Source organism: Saccopteryx leptura, chromosome 1 (assembly GCF_036850995.1).
Source record: "Saccopteryx leptura isolate mSacLep1 chromosome 1, mSacLep1_pri_phased_curated, whole genome shotgun sequence".
NCBI classification, from domain to species: domain Eukaryota; kingdom Metazoa; phylum Chordata; class Mammalia; order Chiroptera; family Emballonuridae; genus Saccopteryx; species Saccopteryx leptura.
This window is the reverse complement of record NC_089503.1, coordinates 17,563,405-17,588,816: the sequence shown is the minus strand read 5'-3', so window position 1 is coordinate 17,588,816 and position 25,412 is coordinate 17,563,405. Positions and strand designations below refer to the sequence as shown.

General features: G+C 45.2%; 2 protein-coding genes across 5 annotated transcripts in view; both read right to left on the bottom strand.

The window, feature by feature from the left end:
* CKAP5 (cytoskeleton associated protein 5) overlaps positions 1-3,155 on the bottom strand; it is a 122,631-nt gene extending 119,476 nt beyond the window's left edge. For all 4 annotated transcript variants that reach the window (XM_066361999.1, XM_066362008.1, XM_066362016.1 and 1 more), the window contains exon 1: positions 3,059-3,155. The gene's annotated coding sequence lies outside the window, so the exon portion shown is untranslated. The remainder of the gene's footprint in view (positions 1-3,058) is intronic.
* A 9,292-nt stretch (positions 3,156-12,447) lies between these two features.
* The window catches only part of LRP4 (LDL receptor related protein 4), a 56,353-nt gene continuing 43,388 nt past the window's right edge, over positions 12,448-25,412 (bottom strand). Inside the window, exons 31-38 of the mRNA XM_066361808.1 lie at positions 24,604-24,712; positions 22,973-23,117; positions 22,619-22,732; positions 22,091-22,226; positions 18,311-18,378; positions 17,656-17,743; positions 16,104-16,245; positions 12,448-13,756 (exon numbers count right to left, since the gene is read on the bottom strand). Coding sequence (XP_066217905.1) covers positions 13,424-13,756; positions 16,104-16,245; positions 17,656-17,743; positions 18,311-18,378; positions 22,091-22,226; positions 22,619-22,732; positions 22,973-23,117; positions 24,604-24,712 — 1,135 coding nt within the window. The 3' untranslated portion in view covers positions 12,448-13,423. The remainder of the gene's footprint in view (positions 13,757-16,103; positions 16,246-17,655; positions 17,744-18,310; positions 18,379-22,090; positions 22,227-22,618; positions 22,733-22,972; positions 23,118-24,603; positions 24,713-25,412) is intronic.

Sequence of the window (25,412 nt, the reverse complement as noted above, 5' to 3'; positions counted from 1 at the left end):
GTTTGAAAAATAAAACTGTCCAACTTCTTTAGGTAAGGGACTTTATCTTTTTCTGGTTCACTAATGTATTCCCAGAATCTAGAAAAACGTTTAACACACAGTAGGCATCAATCTCAATTATTTGTTGAATGAACGAATGAGACTCCATTAAGTCAAAGGCGCCTAAGAGAGCCTGGCTTTACTCCAATAAAAAGAAAAGTTTCCATTCCTCATCAAGTTTTTTAACAACATCCTAAGGCATTGTTAAAGATGTTTCTTCTTTTTAATTGCCTTCCCCAAACCTAGAACAGTGTTCATAATATGAAGGTACTCAAATTTATTGCAACTAAAACTCAGCTTCTAAAATTAAGACTATACCAAGGTTCATAATTCAAAGTTGATGATCAAAACTTTAAAAGTAATGAAGTATATAAGGTATAGACCTTTCCTTGCCATTGCCTGAATGAACAGACTTTAAAAATTTGTTTATAGCCTGACCAGGCGGTGGCGCAGTGGATGGAGCATCGGACTGGGATGCAGAGGACCCAGATTCGAGACCCCGAGGTCGCCAGCTTGAGCGCGGGCTCATCTGGTTTGAGCAAAATCCCACCAGCTTGGACCCAAGGTCGCTGGCTCCGGCAACGGGTTGCTCAGTCTGCTGAGGGCCCGCGGTGAAGGCGCATATGAGAGAGCAATCAATAAACAACTAAGGCAGGAGTCCCCAAACTACGGCGGCGCGGGCCGCATGCAGCCCCCTGAGGCCATTTATCCGGCCCCCGCCGTACTTCCGGAAGGGGCACCTCTTTCATTGGTGGTCAGTGAGAGGAGCATAGTTCCCATTGAAATACTGGTCAGTTTTTTGATTTAAATTTACTTGTTCTTTATTTAAAATATTTAAAATAAATATTGTATTTGTTCCCATTCTGTATTTTTTACTTTAAAATAAGATATGTGCAGTGTCCATAGGGATTTGTTCATACTTTTCTTTATAGTCCGGCCCTCCAATGGTCTGAGGGACAGTGAACTGGCCCCGTGTAAAAAGTTTGGGGACCCCTGAACTAAGGTGTTGCAACGCGCAATGAAAAACTAATGATTGATGCTTCTCATCTCTCTTTGTTCCTGTCTGTTTGTCCTTGTCTATCCCTCTCTCTGACTCACTCTCTGTCTCTGTAAAAAAAAAATTAATTAATTAAAAAAAAAAACCTGTGTAGAAAATAATAATAATAATTAAGTTTGACCAGGTGGTGGTGCAGTGGATAGAGCGTCAGACTGGGATGCAGAGGACCCAGGTTCGAGACCCCAAGGTCACCAGCTTGAGCATGGGTTCATCTGGTTTGCGCAAAGCTTACCAGCTTGGACCCAAGGTCGCTGGCTTGAGCAAGGAGTTACTCGGTCTGCTGTAGCCCCACAGTCAAGGGCACATATGAGAAGGCAATCAATGAACAACTAAAGTGCAACAACGAAAAATTGATGCTTCTCATCTCTCTCCCTTCCTGTCTGTCAGTTCCTATCTGTCCCTCTGACTCTATCTCTGTCTCTATAAATAAAAAAATAAAAAATTTAAAAATTAAAACACACACACACATAAATCTGTGTAAATTTTTTCTAATGAGTTTACCAACTAGGTTTAATTTACAGTAGCAAAATAAATAAATTTCACCCTTTTAGTCATCATGTTTTATTAAAACATTAAAGTTTGAGCCTGACCTGTGGTGGCGCAGTGGATAAAGCGTCAACCTGGAAACACTGAGGTCGCGGGTTCAAAACCCTGGGCTTGCCTGGTCAAGGCACATATGGGAGTTGATGCTTTCTGCTCCTCCCCCTTCTCTCTCTCCCCTCTCTATAATGAATAAATAAAATCTTTAAAAAAAACATTAAAGTTTGTCCAGTCACTTAAGAAAAGTAACTCTTTTAGACTTCTTTAAATTTTCAAAAGATTGGTAGCTTAATTTATCAGCTCTTTAGGTCAAAGAAGGACTTTTTCAGGGTGATAAAAATGGAGATAGGAGGAGTTCACCTCTCCAAAAATGAGTTTTCAATTACTATAATTACGTATAAAATAAGACAGGCAGACTTTCTGGGCCAAGATTTGATGCCTTGGCTCTCACGAGAATTAAATTAGAACCATGCATAAATTTGGGGCAAGTTCTGCAAAAACTACTTCATCCTCTACTGATGCTGAATGAAAAAAAACAAACAACCTAATTTGTGGTGATTTTATCAATGCGATTATATTTCTAACACACAGTTGCCACTTTCGGGGCATCACTTTCATTATTTTCTATCTCAAGGATAGAAACAGGATGCATTTAAATCCTACTTGACAATTACCACGATTGCAGGGTAACATCTCAACGGCCAAAGACTGGTAAGAGCTTAAAAATAATCATCTATTTTACCGAGCCCCCCTCCTTAAAGTACCGAGGCCTGCTTAACCTCAACTGCTGGCTATTGTACTGGTCCCCCAAACCTTCAGAGCCGGAGAGATGCCTGAACTCGACTGACACCTTCTGAGAGAGAAAGCAGGCGTAAGGGCGGAGCGGTATGATCGGAATCGTTAAAATCGCAGAAAGCCGGTGGGGACACAGGTGCACCAGCAGTGCCGGGTGCCGCGGTCCTTGTCGCGCTCTGAGGCGACCAGGCCCTTCACCACCCCTACGGCCCTCATAGGCTCTTATCCACTCATTCATTCATTTAACAATTACGCGACGGGCACTGTAGCAGGGCCGATTCGCAGGGCCTCCGCCCCAGCCCCGGAACCCCCTCAGCCGCCAGGAGGGGCCCGGGGCTTCCCGCATCCCTCGGGCGCTGCCGCCCGCACCCCGCCGCGGCGCGCTCTAGTCCTCGAGATCCCAGCCCCGGCCTCGGCCGCACCACAGCGCCCACGCCCCTCGCCCTCCCAGCGCACGGAGGGTCTGGGGCCTCCGCCCCGCTTCGCCGAGTCAGACCCGCCGGGTTCGAGAGGCGAGGGAGGCACGCGGCCGTGGAGGCCCCCCTCCCGGGGCTCAGGGATCCTCCGTGCGCGCGACGCCAGGCTCCGGGCGCCTGGGCGGGTGGGTCGAGCCCACCGACCACTTACCTCCGCCGGGTCAGAACCAAGGGGCCTGCTCTAAGCCGTTTGAAACCGCTTGGGCCGCCGCACACCCCGCAGTGTCCTCGTTGTTTATTGGTTCTCGACAGACCGCCCATCGCTCTGTTATTGGTCCATTTGAAGGGACTGTGGGCACGCGCCGCCCGTAGCCTTAAAGGGGCCGGGAGTAACTGTGCTTTCGTGAGACCCGCGCTGCCAGCTTCTGTAGGGGTAGGGTCTCTGGAGCCAAAGCTGCCGACCACCCGGCAAAGAAGCGCAAAGGGTGTGTGGAGAACTGTGCAGGCCGGCCATCAGCATGTTTGCTTTATTTGATTACGATATTTAAGGTGCTGTCAACATCTGGCAGTTTTTAAAACATTTCATTTCATTAACCAAATATTATCTGTACAGCTCCGTCCGTGAGGGAAACGAGAAGCAGCTGGGCTATAATGGAAGAAGCAGTAAATGGAGCATGATGCAGGGGTCTGGTCTTGGACCCGCTCTAACTAAACCATTTTTGTCAGTAAATCATCTGGAACTTTAATTTCCTTATCTGTAAAATGGGATAACGATGTTTTCCTTACAAGTTTAATGAGGATTTAATATAACTAATTAAATGTCTAGGGAAGGTCTTTGAACAGTAACGAATTCAGCAAACACTTAATACTCCCGTTATTTATAAAAATGAGAGGCTTGATTGATATGATCTCTCAAATTCTTGTTCAGCTCTGAGTCATTCAGTGTTTCTAAGAATAAGATCAGTTCCTTCCATCCAAGGAATTAGCAAACTGCATTGGTCAGGGGAATAAAACATATAGACTAGTCACTAAAATTCAAAGCAGCATGAGTCTATATAAAAGAAAAGCTATAGTTACTTAGAGATGGGAGAAATTTGATGAGGGAAGATCTGTGAAGGGGATAGACTTTGAAAATCTGGGATTTAAAGGATACATAATTACCCAAGAGGTGAAACAGTTGAAAGAGGATGGGTTAAATAAAGTATTAAGATAATAATAACAATTATTATTATTATTATTATTATTATTATTATTAGAGTAGGGGGAAGGGAGAGAAATGAGAAGTATCAACTTGCCATTGGGACATTTGACTTGTTCATTTTCATACATGCCTTGACTGGGTGGCTGCAGCCAAGCCAGTGTCCCTTTGCTCAAACCAGCAACCTTAGACTCAAGCCAGGGATCTTGGGCTTCAAGCCAGCGACCATGAGATCATGTTGATGACTCCACACTTAAGCCAGTGACCCAGTGCTCAAGCTGAGTGAGTCCCTGCTCAAGCCTATGATCTCTGAGGTTTCGAACTTGGGACCTCAGCGTCCAGGTTGACACTCTATCCACTGCACCACCGCTGGTCAGGTAAAACAATTATTTTTTTAATCTATCAATTTGGCAAAGATGAGAAAGTTTAAGAACCTTTGTTTGGTCAAGATGTTCAGAAACAGGCTGTAAAACTCACGTGGTGTAAGAGTATTGCAGGGGTTGGGAGCGACTCCCCCCCAGAATGTGCCGCCACCCTGGCATGCAGATTATTTCTAGCTGAAAACATTTAAAGCCCAACAAATTCAGGAAGAGTTTGTTGTTGTTGGTTTTCCTCCCTCTCCCCTACCTAAAGAGATTTGGATGTAAAAACATGCTTTAGGAAGGGAACCTTAACATACATATAAATATATTTGCCTGACCAAGCAGTGGCGCAGTGGACTGGGATGTGGAGGACCCAGGTTCGAGACCCCGAGGTCGCCAGCTTGAACGCGGGCTCATCTGGTTTGAACAAAAGCTCACCAGCTTGGACCCAAGGTCGCTGGCTTGAGTAAAGGGTTACTCAGTCTGCTGAAGGCCCACGGTCAAGGCACATATGAGAAAGCAATCAATGAACAACTAAGGTGTCGCAACGAAAAACTGGTGATTGATGCTTTTCATCTCTCTCCATTCCTATCTGTCTGTCCCTGTCTATCCCTCTCTCTGACTCTCTCTCTGTCCTTGTAAAAAACAAACAAACAAAAAAACCCCATACATGTATTCACCCCAGCACATACGGATGAAGTGTGGCAGACTGGGAGAACCCAAGCGAAAAACTATTCAGCCAGATTCCTTTGTCCCAATGTTTCTCAGTGGGCGGCAAGAATTTGTTTACCAAATGTTTGTTCTTTCTCATCTACCTGCAAATTGCCTACCACCTCTTTAGTCTTAAAGGACATATATATCTGATTTTGCCTGTTTTTGGAATTTTCATGCTTATGTGAATTCCTTTTGGGATGTATTAAAATTTTATTTTCTCGTTAATCTGCTTTATGTCATCTGAATTATTTGACCAGCCAAACAAACTGGAGGGATAAGGAGAAAGTTTCCCTAGCCAGACGGTATACTTGGTGTAAACTTTTTTTTTTTTTTTTAATTTTTTATTTATTCATTTTAGAGAGGAGAGGGAGAGACAGACAGAGAGAGAGGAGAGACAGAGGGGGGGGGGGAGGAGCTGGAAGCATCAACTCCCATATGTGCCTTGACCAGGCAAGCCCAGGGTTTCGAACCGGCGACCTCAGCATTTCCAGGTCGACGCTTTATCCACTGCGCCACCACAGGTCAGGCATAAACTTTTATTTATTTATTTATTTTTAAATTTTTATTTATTTTTTACAGAGACAGAGAGCGAGTCAGAGCGAGGGATAGACAGGGACAGACAGACAGGAACGGAGAGAGATGAGGAACATCAATCATTAGTTTTTCATTGCGTGTTGCAACACCTTAGTTGTTCATTGACTGCCTTCTCAAACGTGCCTTGACTGCAGGCCTTCAGCAGACTGAGTAACCCCTTGCTGGAGCCAGAGATCTTGGGTTCAAGCTGGTGGGATTTTGCTCAAACCAGATGAGCCCACGCTCAAGCTGGTGAGCTTGGGGTCTCGAACCTGGGTCCTCTGCATCCCAGTCCAACGCTCTATCCACTGCGCCACCGCCTGGTCAGGCTACTTGGTGTAAACTTTTAAAAGGACGAGTTAGCAGTTATTAAAATGTAAAATATACCTAATCTCCGGCCCAGGGACACTACTGTTTGGAATTTGTCCTACAGATATATGTGAGTATGCAAAAATAAAAAATGTCCAAAGATACTCATTGCAGCACTATTTAAGATAGAAAAACAAAACAAAACACTGGAACTTGTTATATAAAGTATGGCATATGCTACTATTAAAAAGAATGTGGTTAATCTATGTGGTGTAGAATACACAAATTTTGTTCAGTTTGGTTTAATTGAAAAAAGGTAAGTTGCAGAAAAGCATATATGGAATGATTTTATTATATATGGTTATAAATGTATGTATATTTATGTGCATACCTGAGAATGGTTAGAACATAACTGGAATTTCAAGAAACTATTTAGTAGGGGGACTTGGTAGAGGGAGAAATGAATTTTTTTTTTTTAAACAGAAGGAGCAGAGAGAATGTCTAGTAGCAGGAAAAGTAGGAGCAAGGGCACGGAGCCAAGAAAGTACATTGTATGTAGGGAATTGAACATGTGAATTTGATTTTAGAGCAAGATGCATGCTGGGAAGTAGTGGGACACAGATTGACAGAGAAAGTTAGGAATAAATCTTGTAGGGTCTTGAATATTAGGGTAAGGAGCTATTGAACATTTTGAACAAGGGAGTAATAAAGTCAGAATTGTACTTTATGAAAACTAATTAGCTTGGTTGTCAAAAATGGGATAGAGTTGGGATTCTGATATGAGGTAATAGCCCTGGAAATGATGAGGACAGATTCAAGAGAGTGAAGGATTTGGCAACCAACTAGAACAAGTGCAAGACAAGGTGGGGCCCATTTCGGGAGATGAGTCAAAGAGTATGCCAGGATTTGAGCCTTGGGACTGGGAGGTAGTGATTGCCCAAGTGAAAGTAGAAAGTCAGGAGCAGCCAGTCTCAACAGGAAGGCAAGGAGTTTAGTTTTAGAACTGTTTACATTTATGTGCAATGACACATTCAAATGGTATCATCTAAGCAGGCCTAGGAAATAAGAATGAAAGCTTGGAGAAGAGACTAGGACTCAAGTGATATAGATTTGGGAACCACCTCTGTAGAGTGAAAAAATGAAATTGTGGTAATGGATGAGAGCACAGAGTGGAAAGAGGAGAATGTGCAAATGGGAGGTGCTGACAGACCCACATGTAGGGGAAGAAGAGAAGAACCAGAGTAATAAAGTCACAGTGACCTTTGAGAAACAGGTTATGAATATATAGAAAGTCTTCTTCAGTCATTGGTCATTGGCATGTTTACTTTATTTAAATATTATTTGAAATAAATGGAAGATTACATTTAAGGAGAAGGTGATGGTAACTTGAAGTTTGTTCAATAAAGCACATGTGGAGTCTGGGTCCCAGAGAGTTCTAGAACAAGATGTCAAAATCCCTTTTGCTTTACATGGTTTAGGTGAAGCCGTCCTAGAAGGTGGGCAATAGATGTCTGATGCAATTAATTTCTTCACTCATTCATTCAACAAATAGTTATTGAGCACCTCATATGTGCCGGGACTGTTCTAGGCACTTGGGGTAATCAGTGAGCAAAATAGAAACAAACAAAAAATCCCTCCTCTTGTGGAGCTCATGTGATAGTGAGGACATATATACAATCAACACATAAATATATTATGTTATTAGACAATATGTGCAATGGGGAAAGAAAAAAGAATACAGGGTAAAAGGGATTAGAAAGACCATAATTTTATAAAGGGTGATCATAGTAGGTTGCATTGAGATTACATGTGAGCAAAGACTTGAAGAAGGGAAAGGAGTTAGCCCTGAGTATATCTAGAGGAAGAAAGTGCCAACCAGAGGGAACAGCCATGCAGTGATCCTAAGGTGGGAGCATACCTGGCAGGTTTGAGAAATAGGGAGGCCTGGACAGCTGGCTAGAGCAGAGTATGTAGTTGCCATTAGGAGGGCAGTAGAAAATGAGGTCTGAAAGAAAATGGGTGAGGAGTGGCATAACCTGTAGAGCCTGAGGGAAACCTAATACAGTACCTTGCCAATAGTAGGTGTTCAATAAATGTTTAGTCAGTCATCTTTTACAGTCCAGGGTTATCATCAAATACCATTTATCTCTGTATTTATTGGCATGATATGTGCCTACTTTATTCCAGGAGCCTCTCAATAGTTCTACATAGGAAAGTATTAATAGGGCAGTGAAACCTTTGTGGGTATGAGAGGTCAAAGTGAACACTGTATCTTTGTAACCAGAAGCAGGAAACAAATGCCAAACATTGTAGCTGCTGAGTAATTGTGCTGGGTATTTCTGAAAAGCCTGCTAGGGTTGGGACAGTGCTCATTCCGTCATAATTACAAGTTGCATTCTGCTCCCTACCATTAGACACGGATCCATATTTCCAACCTAAGAGGAGCAGCTTCAATGATTAACTTCTTTTCAACTTTCAGTCCAGGTACTCCCTATGTTATTCTCCAGAGACAGCAGTGACATTAACACAGAACTCACGTGGCTATGGGTTTTAGTGCTTTGATTGGCTTCCAAGACTGCAAGGCCTATCCCAGCTTGCACTTGATTGTGTTTAATAGGTGCTGTTTGAATGCAAGAATTAAGAGCTTTTATTCTTTTTGCAGCCTGTTTTCCCACAGACCCCAGAATGCAGGCTCTCCAAGAATTTTGACCACAGACACATCAGCCCCACCAAAGAGGAAGGAGGCAGAAGGGAGAGATAGAGACCTCTTTAGCAGGGGCTGGAGGGGAGGAAAAAAAACACTGAAAAGAGCAAGATAAGAGAGTTTTTGGGCTCTTTGTGTCTAGTAAAATGAAATAAGCAGATTGTGTAGCTCGGGGCTAACTTCAGCCTTGAGTTTAAATTCAGACCCTTAATTAGACTGCTTAGATTTGTCTTAACATCATGTCAAGGAGTCCAAAGTTGTGAGCTGGAGCCTGGGCTGGAAAGGAAACTCTTCCCTATGCTGCACTCTGCTTAGCCTCTGCCAGCTGGTTAATGGGAGAAAGATCTGACGAGAGAATAAATGGGTGAGTGATCCTGCCTGAAACATCCCAAACACACACCCTATTAAATGGGATCAGTTGAGTCATCTTTACATATGAAGAAAAGATAAACTTATAGACTGTTTCTTAGTCATATGATGGGCTCAAACACATTTTAAAAATCAGTGTCCATAAGTAGTAACAATAAAAGCTTACTAGATGTCCTTGAATGTCATCTTAGAACCTTGTATACCCTCAGCTCCTGTCCATGCTTTGTCTAAGTTCCTCTGCAGCACTGACTTTGTTTTCTGCAGGCCTGGATTTGATGAAAGCTTCAATTCATGGCATAGAGAACTCTCTATGGGCCACAGAGATATTTTCATCTTAGCTTCCACAGCTTGTTCATATAATACAGAAAGAAGAGCGGTGACTATATTGTGAGTGTAATTAGTATGCAAAAATATATCCAGTTTGTTAGAATTTGACTATCTTTCTATTTATCAGTTTCAGATTTTATATCCAGACAACCAGACAAGGAGTTTTTAACCCTTGTTTTATCCCCAAGATTTCCCGGAAGGAATAGAATACAAATTTCAGGCCAGAAATGACCTTAGCTACCATCTGTTTCAACCTTTTCATTTTACTGATCAGGAAAGAAGACTAAAAGCCAATGCATTTTTATCATCTGAAAATGGGGTGCTAGTCCTTGACACTGTTACTAAATTCTCATTTGCCAAGGGCCAAGTTCTTGTCAAGGCCTGGGGCATCAGGCCAGCCCTGTTCTCCTCTCCCACCTCCTGCGGAAGTGACAGGATGGTCAAAGGTCTGTGGGACCTCTAAGGCTAGCAGTGCTGAATGCCTGATTAAACTGGCTGACATGTCACAAGGTAGCAAAATGTATTCACCGAACTTTGTTCTCCCAGAAGCATCTCCAGTTTTCCAAAAAATGGTGTAAGCTCAATACATTCATTTTTTCCCCCTCCCATTGAAAAGTTCTTCCTGAGTTTCCAACTCTAGTGGTCACTGTTCATGGCCTGGCCTGTAAACCCAGAAGCTTTGGGAAGGGGCACTTCCTATAGGTATATAAGCTTGTGCTTTAGGCTGGCTTTCATTGGTTAAAATGTCTCCATTCTCTTTGTGTAAGTTACAAATAATGGTAGAGTGGGGGATGGTTGTCCTTGAGCTATTCCAGGTGTTTTTGTTCCAGCACACCTATCCCTCACCAAATTGGAAGAATTATACAGTATAATTTATACTCAAATCTGTCATTTAAATATGAGGCTTCATTATGTCTTTTTCTTCTGTTTTGGGGAGACCTAGGGGGTGCTGTTGCCAGACTCAAAGCTCTGTGGTCAGGCATGGGCAGTGCTTGACCTAAATAGTAGGAGATAAATGAACGAAAGCATTATTCTACATGTGGTTTGTGGTTTAGAAAATTAGCTATTGAGCCTTGACATCAAATTATATATCTGGCATTGAGACTTGCATGATTCCCAATCTTCACTGAGGGAATCTGAGAAGGGATCCTCATCTCCTTGTTCTAGCCTGGAGATGTAGTGGATACGCTAGAAGACAGCTTTTGAAAAATAAAAAGAATCTTGGTGTTCATTTGAACCATTCTCAGAGTTAACTATGAAACTTGACTAAGCTCAAACAGAGCTAGTGGCAGATTTGGGACTGGACTTAGCTCTCCTTGTCCCCATCCCAGTACTTTCCATACATCAGGCTAGTCTTGCCAGGGACCATCACTGCAAGGCAAAGTCAAGTTCTGTGACAATGAAGTCCTCATAGACCTAGAACAGAAATAAAAGACACATGGTATACATGCCATGACACTTTCTTCTGGTGCCTGAATGATATGCCACTAAAGATCATGATGCTTTTCCTGTTGAGTCTGGAGAGGATCACAGGCAGTCCCAACGAACGAACGAACGAACGAACCAACCGACCGACCAACCAACCAACCAACCAACCAGAGTTGGTACTCAAGATGAAATGTATCTGCTCTTCCTCCTCTACAGGAAATAAAGGTTTCAGAAGCCAATGAACTCTGCTTTTGACCCGTCTTCTCAAGATGAGCTGAGCCTCCAGCCAGGAACCTCACATCTTCTATTGCTGTTCACCAAACCCCTCATCCCCCAAGGACTTAGCGGTGATATCTGCAAGCAGGTTTCCCATGGCATGGTCTGCCAGACAGAGCAGGTGCAGTTTTAGTCATGACTCCAAGCCAGGCAAGGTGATTAAGAAAAGCTAAATTTATATTAAATTATCATAAAGTCCTAAAATACTGAACATAGTGGTTAAATAACTCCAGAAAGTCCAATCTCTCCAGTGAGTAACGTTAAAACCATTACACATGAGTGCAGGACAATCGCTTCCATTAGTTTAGGGCAGAGAGATTTTGCTTTTTACATAGTAAATCAGTGCTCAAATAGATATTTCTTCAAATATGTCCTTTCTACATTCTGAACAGCCCAAGTGCAATAAGATCCTTCCCCCTTTCAATCAAGAAAACACCATTTTTACTTTCTCCTGTCCCCACCTATGAATCGGAGGACCCAAAGTGCTCCTTTTACTGCCCCATCAAGTGTGAAATATCCTCCTTTGCTCCTGAAGTGGCAGCTCACCTTTCCACCGCTGTGCACTGGAAAAGGCGTCCTGGCCTGGCCTGGCTGTCCCATGTAGGCCTGGTCTTGGGGCTGGCTGCTAAGAGCAGGCCTAAGGGTTTGGCACCTGTCCCCAGCCATTTTAGAACGGACCAGAAAAGATTTGTTCTCATTTTCCTTTTTCACTCGCATTTGACAGCTGACTTCTCAATACCAATAACCACGGGAGATGTTTCAAGTCAGGAAACCTCCCCCGAGGAGCCCTCCCCTCCATTCTCAGCCCCCGTTGTCCTCTCCTGGCATGTCTAATTCCGGGATGGAAGGCGTCTGGATCTGCCCTGGGTAGCGAGGGCTTCATCAGTGGTTCTCTCTACCTTTTCAGTCCTTGTCCCCCATTTTGCATTTTCATTCAGCCCTGCTTACCACAGGCACCACAAGGCTAGGTCAGAAAAATAAAATTAGGAAGGAGGTCTGGGGGAGAAGGAACTAGGCAGAAGTTTTAGGATAGAAAACAAGTCTCAACTCCCCTGATTCTAGTGTGAGACACGTGCCCTTTGTGTGAATAAGCATGAACCAGGAGATGGCCTCTCAGCAGGGAAAGTCACTCACTCAGCTGGGAAGAGAATTGGAATGGGAACTTGACTGCCCATAGCCATAGGCTCTCTGTCTACTAACTTAGATCCCTGAGCACCTGAAAGAGAACACACCAAGTTCAATTTCGTGGATACTTCCCTTTAGGCCCTGGGGGCCCCAAGTCTCCAACCCAATTGCTCTTGCTGACCACTTATGAACACTTCTGGCCCTTCTTTGAAAGGTTGTTTCAGGCTCTCTGCACTCAAATTCCCAGAGCATGCAGAGGGAGAGTGGTGGAACATTAAGGTTCAAGTGATATGCTGTTTGGTGTAGGGAGTGCTTCTCAGACGCTACAGACTCAGCCCTCTGGGCCCCACATTCACTCATCCAACTGGTTCACAACCCGGTTGCTTACAGTCAAAGACTTAGAAAGGTACTGGCCAGTGGTGGCACCAGGAGGGAAGTCATATTAGCCAGCTGTCACACTGAGGCCCCAGTCATGTGAAGGTAGAAAAGGCTCCAGACATTCTAGCAGGAGGAAGAATAGCTTGAGCCACACCCAGATCTCACCAATTGAAACACAGCAACTCTTTGAGTGGGAATAATATCCATTGCCAGCAATGGACAGGACACCGAGGCCTAACCACCCCTAAAAGCTTTTCATATTAACCAATGCACTTGAGGCTAGAGGTTTCCCAGATGCCCATACCAGCTGGGCTGACTCCCCCACCTCCCCTCAGCTGCTATCCTTCATCTCTCTCTTTACCCATAATCCCCTGCTCAGCCCCTATTGGGCCAGTTCTCTCAGAGAAGTGGTCAGGCCAGCTCTGATGGGGAAAAGTGCAGTCTTGGAACATCAGCTCTTGTGGGACAGACACTGAGGGCACCCAGAGAAGGGAGGTGGAGCTCTATACTGATGAGGAATCCTTAAAGAGCCTAGTTTTTTTTTGGGGGGGGGGCGCGGGGGCTCAGGACGGAGTGCAAGAGGCGAGGTTCATGGTAAATTCCAGGTCTAAATTCTTGGGTGCGCCATCGTTTCTTGTGCACAGGTAGTTACGGACTCATAGAAACAGCTCCCATGCAGGGCTCGGGAGCAAATATGGAGTGGGATGAGGAGTGGGACAAGCACACAGGAAGGGGCCTGTTATATAAGCGAGCACAAGGACTGGACATCCATAAAGAGAAGGAGCAGGGACGGAGGGAGGGGACCGTGGGCACTTAGACCTGGCTCTCCGAGGAGAGCTTGCGTTCGTGTTTCCAGCCCGTGTCTGGCAGAGAGCCCCGTCTCTCAGGAGTAGCTGCGGTATGGACACTGCTACACTCAGACTGCTCTTCCTGCAACAGCTGCTCCGTCTCCGTGTCATCCAGGGAGCCAGAGCTGGCCTGGATGGACACTGTGTCTGTCTTCATGCAAACGTGATCCCGAAGAAGACCCCCCCGAGAGCTGCGCAGCTGCTTGAGGTCATCCCACTCAGCATCATCCCCAGACAGGAGGCAGATCCCCTCGACAATCTTGATCTTCTCCTTGGTGTAGTTATGGTCAGGTCCACCCTAGGGTGGAGAGTAGGGAGACACGGTCAGCTGGTCGGCTTTTGCTAAAGGATCTCATGGTGAACTGAAAAAGGAAGTGGATGGGGTAAGAGTGGGCGTGAAGAGTACAAAGATCCCGCCAACAAACGGGGAAACTTGGTCAGAGCAATGGATGAGGCCAAGCCTAAAAGGAGAGGAGCGGCTATGAAGACTGTTACCATCAGCACGGAGGGAGGTGGGAGAAGCATGGCTCCAGTCCTGCATCAGCCACTCACTGGCTATGTCCCCTTAGGCAAATTACTTAACATCTGTAAAACTCAGTCCCCACACCTGCAGTGTGGGGGAATAACAGTATCCATACCTCACAACAAATTTGCTGTTAGTAGTTGCTTGACACAGAAGATGCATGAAATCATGTTAGCTATTATTACATTGTTATTGTGATTTATTAATGGAGCATAAGGCTGATATACCTGATCAGAAGCAATTGACAAAAGCAAATGTATATTTACCCAGGATTTTAAGCACTTTTGTGCTATTTTATTCTTAATTCTCTCCTTTCTAATTTTGTTAAGGAAAATAGTTTTGGGAGGTTAACACAGGAATCTAAAAAAAAATCCTCTCATTTTGGTTCTAAGTGCCAATCCATTGTAGTCCTGTGACCTGAAAGCTCTTCTGGGAGGTTATTCTGACTTTGCTCAAGAGCCTTGGGGCCATTCCCTGGCAACCTGGGATGGTTCCAAGGACAGCTCTTTAGTTCTACTCAGGCCTTTCCCTTTCTGGGCTCCTCAAAGGGTAGCCTTACTCCTGGTTTCTGGGGGATACCAGCCAACACGCCGCCAGCACCGGAGAAAATGGGCCACGGCTTAGGTTCTAGCCCTGGGAGATTGCTCCTGCCAAGAGCCCTGCAACTGCTGCTCTATTTTAGTAACAGTTCTATTCCACAGGTATTTTCTGAGCTCTTACATTAAGCAGGATACTTGGATGACTGCACAATATAAAATGATCCCTGCCCTCTGGGAGTGGCAACTCCCTGGGTGAAGCAGAGAGAGACATAGCACGCAAGCACACATGCATGCACACACGGGTGCCCAGTCTCCCAACACACCCTCCAAGCTGAAATTAGTATTGGATAAGATGCAGGCCGCCAAAGTCTTTGTCACAGAGACACACTGGGTAAGTCAGGAAGAGGAGGGGGACATGGCACTAGCAATGTGGGGGGACACCACTCCCTCTGCAAACACACAGGTACCTGAAATCAAGAGGAAATCAGAAGAGAAAGGGTGAGAGACTATCAGAGGGATGAAAAAGCTGCTGAGGGAAAAGCATACAACAGAAGAAAGAGGTCACATGGTTTTAATTTCTAACCCCTGGCCCTTACTGGGGGCTCTTCTCTGGGGTATCAGACACTCCAGAAGCCCAAGAATCTTTAAGGGTCTTTCTCCCAAAGACATCCATTGAGACAGGATCTTCTGTCCCTAAAACTGCAGGCTGTCCTGCAGGTTCTGTTTGGCTTTTGGAGGAAGCTTTTTAAAAAAGAACAGGGGAATTCTTGGATTCAGAAAGTACCTGATTATTATGTAAAGCATATTTGTTATGCACGGGAGCCCTACAGGTGTGAGGACGGGTAATGACTGCTGGGCAGGCAAGAAGAGTAGATTGATTAAGGTCTCATAGGGATAACTTTTGATGTTGGGGTACAGGAGTTAAGGAAAAATAAGCATCATATCAGACTAGATAAATCTGAAACCCCAGGCTATAGTTCCCTTGTAGAAATGGAACTATTGTCCATGCTTAAACATCCAGCAAATTTTTCACTGGAGTGACAAGGGAGTTAAAAGAACAAAAGAATGTAAACCTTCAGAATTCTAGAGAAATCCCTTAAGACTGTGGGGAAGAATAGCAAAACACTAGCCATTCCCAGCCACAGGTGCCCACAGCTTGGATTAGAGGTTAGAAAAGGAAGAGTCCAGGAACTCTTGGGTTTTTGTGGGTATTGTCTAGGAGTTCTGAGGTCATTTCTGGGGGGCACAGCCTCATTTCAGGGGAGTGGAAGCTCCAGGAGGGAAGGAAGCTATAAACCTGGCAAAATACCTCCTGTGCACACTCATCTGCTTCCAGACACTCTGGGATCTGCTTTCTACCTTGGCTCTCGCTAGGGTCCTTCAGAGAGTCTACACCTAGAAACCCAACAGATCTATGATTCTAGATTCTAGAAACCCATCACATTCAGTTCTTCTGCTCACTATAACTTCCAAAGTGGTAGAAAGGTCTACCCAGCATCCCTTACTGATTTATTCAGGCAATTGGAGAATAATCCTCCCCCCCCCCAAAGAAACACCCCTTCAATCTAAGTTTTCGTGTTTACCTCTTTCTTATAGCACAGTTGGTTGTACATGGCAGGTTTCGGGAGTGCGTCAATTTTCACCTCCTGAGTGGAAGTTCGGTAGGAGGGGTTGCTGTAGGTTAGGTTCCCCATTCCAGGATCAGTTAACTTGGACTTTTTGTGTCTTTAGGAGGAAAGGTGATGAATTAGTTCAGATCTTTCTGAGGGTGCTATCCAGGGAAGCTGTACCCTGAGTGTGGTAGGCAGCTTCGAAGATGACCCAGTGATTCCCGCCTCCTGGTACTCATACCTTCTGAATCCCTGCCCCTTGAGTGTGGGCTGAGTCTGGTGACTCACTTCTGATGAACAGATAATGCAAAAGTGATGGATACTAGATTAGGTTACCAGGAAATTTATGGCTTGCATCTTCCATTGTCCCCATTTTTTTTTTCCATTCTCTCTTACTCTCGTTCTGGGGGAAGCAAGCTGTCATACAATAAGTTGTCCTCTGAAAAGGACCATAAGGCAAGAGACTGATGAGGGAGTCTCCACCATCAATGAGCTGAGGCCCTCAGTCTAACAGCCTGTGAAGGACTAAGTCCCGCCGACAACGACATAAACGCTTTTCAAAGGGGATCCTTCCCCAGTCATGAGCTAAGAAAAGACTGCGACCCTGGCTAATCCCTGGACTGCAGCCCCATAAGAGACCTTAGAGCAGAGACACCCGGCCAAGCTGCATCCAGACTTCTGACCCACAGAAACTGAGATAAGAAATGGTCATCGTTTTAAGTTGCTAAGTTGGGGGGTGATTTGTTATACAGCAGTAGATAACTAACACACTGAGCTTCAGAGTCAAGTTGTTTCAACCCATCTCTGTTACCTAGTAGCTGAGATCTTACTAGTGGGACACAGTCTAAACTTTCTGAACCTCAGACCCTCATCTGTTAAGTGAAGAATGATAATAACCTGTATTACAAGGTTGTCGTGGCATTGATACATGTACATTCAATGGCAACTGTTGTTGTTGTCAGTAGGGGCGGCAGCAGCAGCAAAATCCTGAAATATTTGCTGCTAGCTGTATTAAAAACATGGGGGAAATATATATATATATGCGTATGTATGGTCATAAAAAGATTATAAATTGATGATGACACACCTTCCCAGGAAGATCCCTACTGAGCAATGATATTTCAACCAATGTTGTAGTAAAGGGTTGTGCTTGTATGAAGAGAAAATCATTTCCTACTTCTATGGTTTGAAGTAGTGTGGGGTCATGGAAAAGCAGATGCTGCAGTCAGTCCCAGCTTTGCCTCTTCCTGTGTGACCTTGGGTAACACCTGCTGTGTCCTCAGCATCCTAGTTTATAAAGAAAATCTCAAGGATTGCTGTGGTCATGGAATGAGGGCTTGGGCTGTGACTGCAGAAGAAGAAGAGGAAGGATTCAGATTTCTGCCTTTCCCTTCTGCTGCTGGGACCAGGGACCCAACCTTGAAATGAGGCTGGTCAGGTCAACTTAGCATAGAGCTTTGGGAGATCCCAGAGGTGCTAATGAGGACCAACAAACATGTGGCCCCTGCAGAGAGGCTGAGGTTACCTGTACAGCATCAAAGCTGCGATCACCACCAGAATCAGCAGAATACTGAGGAGCCCACCGATGACATAGCTGACATGAAGTCCTTCCCCTAGGAAGAACAGAGGGACAAGTAGGCGGAGACCACTGACAATCCTTCAGTTGTGGTACGAGGGGTGGGAAAACGAAGGGCTCCTTTTGTAGGTGTTAGATCCCACACCACCTGAGAATGGCTAGGGGCCTCCTTCTCAGAGGAGAGGCCATGAGGTAGATGGCTGAGAATAAACCTCTCACTCAGCAGGATCTCTAATCCTAACTCCACCACTTACTGGCTGTGTAATTAATGTAGAGCAAGATGCTTCAGGTCTAAGCTTGCGTTTTCTCATCAGTTCAATGTAATTGCTAAATTGCTCACAGGGCTGGGGAGGTTAAACATGTATATTTACAAATACATATACGTACACATGCATTCACACACATACATATGGCTTAACAAATGTCTGGCATGTGGGAAGCACGCCGTAAGTGGTGGCTATTACAATTATTCCTTCTATGGATTTAGTCTAAGAAAAGGGCTCGTCCACACCAAAGAGTCCCCGTGAAGGTTCTAGAAGATGTCAGTGGAGACTTATATTCCTTACATCATCTTCTTCGAAACAGTCGGGCACTCAGAGCTTACCTGGAGCAGCAGGTACGGCCTCATTGGAATGTGCACAGAGGCCCAGCTGGGCATCCTTTTCAGAACATCTGTGGAGCACAGAAAACTGCATATGGAGACTACTAGTGTTTGATAAAGATCCTGCCTTCCTCCAGAGATGGGGGGGGGTCCTGTGGTGAGTGGGCTTTTCAGATATGAGAGACAGATGGGAGAGATCAGAAGTATGGAGAAGGCAGGACCAGGAAATACAGAGAAATCCATGTGAGTCACTGACTTCAAGGTGCTATACCATGTTTAAATGTGTCTAAAAATGTGTACTCTTTTAAAAGGATTCCTTTAAAAAAGAGAAGCAGGTTTGAGAACGAGCTGGAAGCCTGCTGAAAGAACACTAAGGACATCAATAGCAGGCTTTATTAAACTACCAGGATGAGTTGAAACAAGTTGCCAGCCATGCAAAACTGATTAGATGAAGATTATTGCAAGGTCTAAATAGACCTAAAAAATAAAAAAATAATAAATAAACTGGGTTCCCTCTGTCATTCTTTCACAAAGGAACATGCAAGACAGCCAGAGGCAGGGTTCAGATAACTAACTTGAAATGCTACCAAGGGAACTTCCTTGTGGCCCATTATGAGCAGGAAATTACAGGCATCTCCTAAAAGCCTAGAGAAAAGGTACTTGCAAGATCATTTAAAACCAAGACACACTGAATCTTCGAATAGAACTGATAATAAGAAAATACCTGAGTAGGGTTAAAAATTATTCTCAATAAGCCCAAAGAAAATCAGAGGTTAATAACAATTGACAGTATATAAAAATTAGGGAGCAAAGTACATGTTTATATCTGCTTGTTTACTTTACTATATAAATACTTTTTTGTGTGTGTGACAGAGACAGAGTCAGAGAGAGGGACAGATAGGGACAGACAGACAGGAAGGGAGAGAGATGAGAAGCATTAATTCTTCGTTGTGGCACCTTAGTTGTTCATTGATTGCTTTCTCATTTGTGCCTTGACCGAAGGGCTACAGCAGAGTGAGTGACCCCTTGCTCGAGCCAGCGACCTTGGGCTCAAGCTGGTGAGCTTTGCTCAAACCAGATGAGCCCATGCTTAAGCTGGTGACCTCGGGGTCTTGAACCTGGGTCCTCTGCGTCCCAGTCCGACGCTCTATTCACTGCGCCATCAGTGGTCAGGTTATTATAAACACTTCAAAAAACAGAAAATGGCCTGGCCTGTGGTGGTGCAGTAGATAAAGCGCTGACCTGGAATGCTGAGCTCACTGGTGCGAAACCCTGGGCTTGCCTGGTCAAGGCACATGTGACAAGCAATTAGTGAACAACTCAAGTGAAGCAACCATGAGTTGATACTTCTCACTCCCCTGCCCTTTCTCTGTAAAATCAATTAATAAATAAAGTCTTTAAAAAAAAAAAGAAAATGGGACACACAGAATGAATTTGATCATGGGCAAATCTTACAGTTTTAGGGATATGAATCTAGAGTTCTTATTTGGGATTGTTATATTTGTTTTCAGAACTGAAATCAAGTGTTAATTATTTTTTGAGCTAGAGTTGATATAAAAATAAAGAGATCAAAATATTATAGTTTAAAAAACTCTTCTAATAGAAATATGTTGGAAAGACATTAAAACAGTAAGGGTAGGAGATGAAATCACTACCTGGAAAAGGTAAGTGCAACCCCATCTTCAATGCAGCATTATTTACAACAGCCAAGACATAGAAACAACCTAAGTGTCTATCAACAAATAAGTGGATAAAGAAAATGTGACTTGCCCTGGCCAGTTAGCTCAGTGGTAGAGCATCAGCCTGGCGTGCAGGAGTCCCGGGTTCGATTCCTGGCCAGGGCACACAGGAGAAGCGCCCATCTGCTTCTCCACCCCTCCCCCTCTCCTTCCTCTCTGTCTCTCTCTTCCCCTCCCGCAGCCAAGGCTCCATTCGAGCAAAGTTGGCCTGGGCGCTGAGGATGGCTCTGTGGCCTCTGCCTCCGGCGCTAGAATGGCTCTGATTGCGGCAGAGCAACGCCCCAGATGGGCAGAGCATCGCCCCCTGGTGGGCATGCCAGGTGGATCCCGGTCGGGCGCATGCGGGAGTCTGTCTGACTGCCTCCCCGTTTCCAACTTCAGAAAAATACAAAAAAAAAAAAAAAAAGAAAAGAAAATGTGACTTTACACACACACACACAACATTATTCAGCCATAAAAAATATAAATCCTGCCCTGGCCGGTTGGCTCAGCGGTAGAGCGTCGGCCTAGCGTGCGGAGGACCCGGGTTCGATTCCCGGCCAGGGCACATAGGAGAAGCGCCCATTTGCTTCTCCACCCCTCCGCCGTGCTCTCCTCTCTGTCTCTCTCTTCCCCTCCCGCAGCCAAGGCTCCATTGGAGCAGGGATGGCCCGGGCGCTGGGGATGGCTCTGTGGCCTCTGCCCCAGGCGCTGGAGAGGCTCTGGTCGCAACGTGGCGATGCCCAGGATGGGCAGAGCGTCGCCCCATGGTGGGCGTGCCGGGTGGATCCCGGTCGGGCGCATGCGGGAGTCTGTCTGACTGTCTCTCCCTGTTTCCAGCTTCAGAAAAATGCAAAAAAAAAAAAAAAAAAAGAAAGTTGGGAAGAGAGTAGATCAAAAAGTTTGCCTAAGAAAAAAATTTGTAACTATGTGTGGACATGGCTGCTAACTAAATTTATAATAATTTTGTAATATATACACATAACAAATTTAAAAATGTTAACAGTGATTACATATGGGAATTTATATCTTCTTTATTTCTATTTGTATTTCCAGATTTTTTTCTCTAAATTGAAAAAATATAAATAAAAAATAATTTCTCTAATTCTTTTGTATGTGTGTGAGAGGAGGGAAGACAGTTAGACAGACTCCCTCTCACATGTGCCCCAACCTGATCAACCCAGCAACCCTCTTCTGGACCAATGCTGAAATCAACCGAGCTATTTTTAGCATCTGAGGCTGACACACGTGGACCAACCGTGCCCCTGGCTGCAGGAGGGAAAGAGGGAGAAAAAGGGGAGAGAAGCAGATGGTCACTTCTCTTGTGTGCCCTGACAGGGAATTGAACCTGGGGCATACCCCAGGCCAACACTCTATCCACTGAGCCACCAGCCAGGGCCAGATTCTCTAAATTGAATGTAACATATTTCATCAATTTTAAGGTATGTATATTTTTCAATATTCTGATATTTTATAATCAATGGCATCTCACAGTTGCCGTTGGTCATTTTTTTAGTTTAATTTCTCAAATCAGGATGCATCTTAAATTGATAGCACCTTCAATTTAATGAAATACAATATTTTATAATTCACTTGCGACCTGTACATGATTATGCTTACTCAATAATGATGTGTGTGCATGTATATGCACATGCATGCACAGGTGTTTGAATGTTATAGGCATTATAAGCTAAGGCCATAACATCCCTGGGCATGTTACAAATCATAAACCCACAGTGTAGAGACCACTATGACTAGGTGATTTCCAAGTAAACTGTAGGACCAGACCATATACTAAACCTGTGATGTGAGAGCAAATATCACAGAAAGAAAGGAGACTGTCTGAGTGATTTCTCTATAAAGATGCTCTAAATCTTCTTGCTTTCAAATCACTTGCAACCATCTATAAATCTAAGTATCACCTCCTGTCCTGAATAGCAGGGACTGGTGGCTAATGAAGTGACCTACCTCCCTTCTGCCGGAAGCAAGCTGGGACTATAGTTTTCTTCTTGCAGGAGATAGTGATTAAAATCAAAGGGCTCTCAAGCTCTGTGAACCTACTTACTTTCCTTCCACCTCCTCTAGAGATGTGCGGGTCCGAGTAGTAGAAGAACGCAAAGTAGTAGGTAGTGTGTTGGTTAGCACTGGGTTTCTTTCACTCATGCTGGTAGCCCTGGGAACTGGGGGCACCACGCCAGGTACTGGAGAGAAAAAGAGGCCTAGAATAGGTTATCGAAGCCCCAAATCTCTACATATGGTCCAAGAATATGTACATACAAAACAATCTTTTAGCTGCCCTGATCTTAGGCAGCCTCAGAGGCCCTTCTCAATACTGTCACTAAAAAAGGATTTGATTTGCAATATTAACAGCTTCAGGCGGGCTAGCTGGACCACAGAGGCCAAGAAGAGAGAGTCCTGCACAAGCCGACTCCATTCCAGGAAATGCCAGAGGCCAGACAAATTTGTTATTCCCAGTCACACCTCTCAGAGACCCTCTGAGGGCGAATCCCACCCGGAAGGACAAAGCTGAGGCTGCTGATCCCCTGACTTTCCAAGGCTCTGCTCTTTCAGGGGGCTCTTTAGTTCAGCTCACCAAGGGAGCAGGGCCGGCCGTCGGGCTCATCAGGACAGGCACACGCAAAGTCTGAGGCTCTGGCAAAGCAGAGGTGAGTGCAGCCACCGTTGTTCACACCACAGGCATTGGTCCCTGGGGGCAAAGCAGAAGAATGTCTGGCCTGGTAAAAAATTAAGTCTCCCAGCTTTGACACTTCTCAAAAAGGAGGGACTCCAGGGTTACCTCATTCCCAGGGACAGGAAGCGCTTAGGAAGGTCTAAGAGTTTAAAACGTGAACTGCTGTGGCACTAACTGCCTCGGTCATGAACAGTCCTTGGGGTGACTGCCACCTCAGTGATGGTAAGGAAGCAGTCTCAGGACCCAGGAGCCCACCTGTCTGCCGCTGAGGGGAAACCACAATGATATCCATGAGTCCTTCCACATTCGCCAACACCGTCTCCTTGTTCCGGCCTGAGTACTTGTCAACACGCTGGATTGACTTGGTCTGCCAGTCTGTCCAGTAGATCCACCTGTCCTGCTACTCAATCGGGAAACCCCAAAAAGAGGGAATATTATTACTGTCAGACCCCAGTCCAGCCTCCATGCCTCAGCATGTGCCTTCCTTTTGCTGAAATGTCCTCATCTCTAATCTACCAGGTCAGCTCCTGGGCCTCTCCAGATATGACACGGTCCAGGAAATCCCCCCCAGTCTACACAGCATCTACCGTTCTCCCCTCCCTGCTGTCTGTGCCTTGTCCTCACTTCTACAAGTGAGCGTTGACACACGATGGTCATTTGTTTACATATCTGTCTGTCTTGCCAGGTCAAGTTCTTCAAGGACAAGAAGTGTTTCATTTGTCTCTTAGTTTCCAACACCTAAAACTTATTAATACTCGTCTCTTGCTCAACAAGTGGTTCCTATACCTAGCATATAGGAATAAATCAGAGAGTCCTTCTAAGGCCCCTGCTCTCCTGAGCCCTTCACTCAGAGCCCTGGCAAATCCTCTGGTTCATTCCGTGGGCAGCTGCCTTCTAATGCAGTGACCCTGAGAGTCTCAAGCAGGGGTAGGGAGGGATAACAACGTGGGCTTCCCTCCTGTTCTTGGGGTATACATCAGAAACCCCCATGGGAAACTTGTAGATTCAATATTATCCTGTAGTTTTACATTCGAAATATGGAAAAAAAGAAAGCCTACCATTAAGTAAAGCCAGACAAAATCTTACTGGCTGGTAGGAAGTAATGCAGAACACAGATAAGTGGAGGTTTGTCAAAAAGGGACAAAGATTTTTAAAGTGATTGGGAATTCTTGCTTTGGTCCCAGACTCCATACATCTCCTTTTTTCCTTACCTGAATTATTTTACAGGGTTAGAACTCACATTACTGACAGCTGGTGATAATTAAATGATTAGAAATAATAAGCATTGAGTGCCAGAGACTGTGCTAATACTCTGTGAATATTTAAGGAGGATACTATTAGTAAACTAATTTATCAAACTATTATACCTATAGGTAAGTGAAGCCTAGAGAATTTCAGTATCTTGTTCAAAGTTGCACAATTACTTGATGACACAGACAGATCTTGAACCCACAGAAAGAGGCTAGCTGCCTCCAAATTCCGGCTCTCGACTACACTACCTTACTGTCCCTAAGCGGGCTGCCCGAGCTCAGATGCTGGGACCACAGCATTAGAATGAACTGGGGAATTTTAAAAAACGCATATTCCTGGGCCCAGCCTTCATAAAGCAGATTCTTTCTACCCAGAAATATGTGGTTTAACAATCTCCACAGCTGATTCTGTATACCCTGCTTAAGAGCCACTCCATTGAACGCCGGGACCTGGGAGTGGTGGGGCAAGCCTAGAAGGGCACAGGTGGCAAGGACTCCGTGTACAGGAAAACACCCCTAAAACGAGCTTCCATAGCACACCTGTTTGATAGCATCTAGAGCTGAGGCTGCCGACTTAGAACCCCGAGGAAACCCCCCCTCGTTAAGGAGGTTTAGTTACCTTTCCTGAGCTAGTACCTGAGTGAGCGCAAAAGGGTGGGACACGTGGCTGACCAAGACCTGCCGCAGCTTCCCGTTGAGGTCAGCGCTCTCAATCCGGTCCAGGTGTGCATCTACCCAGTAGATCCTGGGAAGGAAAGCAGATGGTGGCTGCTCAAAATCCTTGCCAGGGAGCCCAGCCCACCCCCTAAGGAGCTGTCTGTCCCTTTCTGAGCTGAGCTGGCAAGGGCCGTGAGCAGTCCAGAAGCACCCTTGATGAGAGCTCACTGAGTCCCAAAGCTGAAGAGGGGAAGATGGTGACTCGTTCGTGGGGAGGCCAGGGCCGTTCTGACCCTCTAATGACCTCAGAGGAGCCACCACTCAGTCTCATCTTCAGCACCCCGATCCCCCTTTGACTCCTACCCAAGAATCTAAGCCCAGCTCCCATGAACATTCTTCAAGAAGAGACTCGGTCTACAGGAACGTCCCGAGGTTGAAGGAGGAGGCCTTTCCTAATCTCCATTCCAACTCCCTGGATGACTCTAACTCCTTTCCCTTCTTCTGAGGGCAGAAAGGGGAACTGACCACTTCCGAGTTCCATTCACCCTCTTCTCCTGACCTTTAGCATTTTTTTAATCTAGACCAGGAGTTGCAAATTCCCATGTCTGAAGGGATCAGGAGAGTAATAAATGTGAAGAATCAGCCCTTAAGTGGATGGGGCAATAGAACCTGTGGTCTGGCCAGAGGACATGCTCTGCTAAAGTCATTCAGATTAAAGCCATGTGAACGGGACAAACAAAGCCCACCTGAGGGCTCGGGGCTGAGGGCTGGCTTCAGCAACCCCTGCT